General features: G+C 41.0%; 1 protein-coding gene across 1 annotated transcript; it reads left to right on the forward strand.

The window, feature by feature from the left end:
• Positions 1-159: 159 nt before the first annotated feature.
• Positions 160-702, forward strand: TEOVI_000039400 (uncharacterized protein; the record flags this gene model as incomplete). The annotated part of the gene is made up of 1 exon (XM_067222365.1): positions 160-702. The coding sequence occupies one exon, from the start codon at positions 160-162 to the stop codon at positions 700-702; it is 543 nt and encodes a 180-aa protein (XP_067078466.1).
• Between the last annotated feature and the right edge of the window lie 112 nt (positions 703-814).

The following is an 814-nucleotide window of genomic DNA, read 5'->3' on the forward strand; positions in this document are numbered from 1 at the left end:
TATTTATTTATTTATTTATTTACGTAATAACGTACCTCTCTTTTCTCATTCCTAAACGGCCATTGGAGCTCCTCTGATCACCTCCAACTCCTCTTCACCTTCTTTTATTACCCCTACCCGAAGTGCTGCACGCACAGGCGTTTGAGAGTTTCCCCCATAATGACCCATAATGGAGTAATATACTCAGCATGGCACGATCTGACCTTACCACTTCTTATCAAAACTCCATTTGCTTCCTTCCCCTCCTTTATCTCTTCTCTACTATCAGGAGGACGAAACAAACTCAATCCGCGCTTTCATCCTCTTCACACCAAACCTCTACACCCGTGTTCATCATTATTATCAATCCACCTCATTAACCTTCCTTCTCTTCGCTCTGTTATTCAAATATATACACACCACAACTATCAGATCCGCACACATACACATACACACCTTCTTTTTTTTTCCTTCCTTCCTTCCTGTTATTCTCAACTTTACAGTCACATCGCTTTATTTTTGCCCACCTCTTCTTCCTTCCCACCACTTTCCCTGATTTATGTACCTCTTTCAGGTGCTTCTATCCATCAGAGGAATCTGAAATGTTTTTCCGGTGCATATCTTCTCTGGACTCGTAATATATTTTTGGTGGGCAAAAACATACGGAATGAAGGGGGAAAAAAAAAAGTACCAAGAAGGGGAAAGGGGGGGAAAAAGAAGTGAAAAAATCATTCAAATGATTTGCGTGTACATCCTCACCAGCCGCCAGGAGATAAAAATCACAAGAGGTGCCTTTCAGCAACGGCGTGTTAGAGCACTTCAAAAAAAAAAAAAA

This window comes from Trypanosoma equiperdum (assembly GCF_001457755.1).
Source record: "Trypanosoma equiperdum strain OVI genome assembly, contig: ctg_161, whole genome shotgun sequence".
In the NCBI taxonomy this organism is placed as follows: Eukaryota; Euglenozoa; class Kinetoplastea; order Trypanosomatida; family Trypanosomatidae; genus Trypanosoma; species Trypanosoma equiperdum.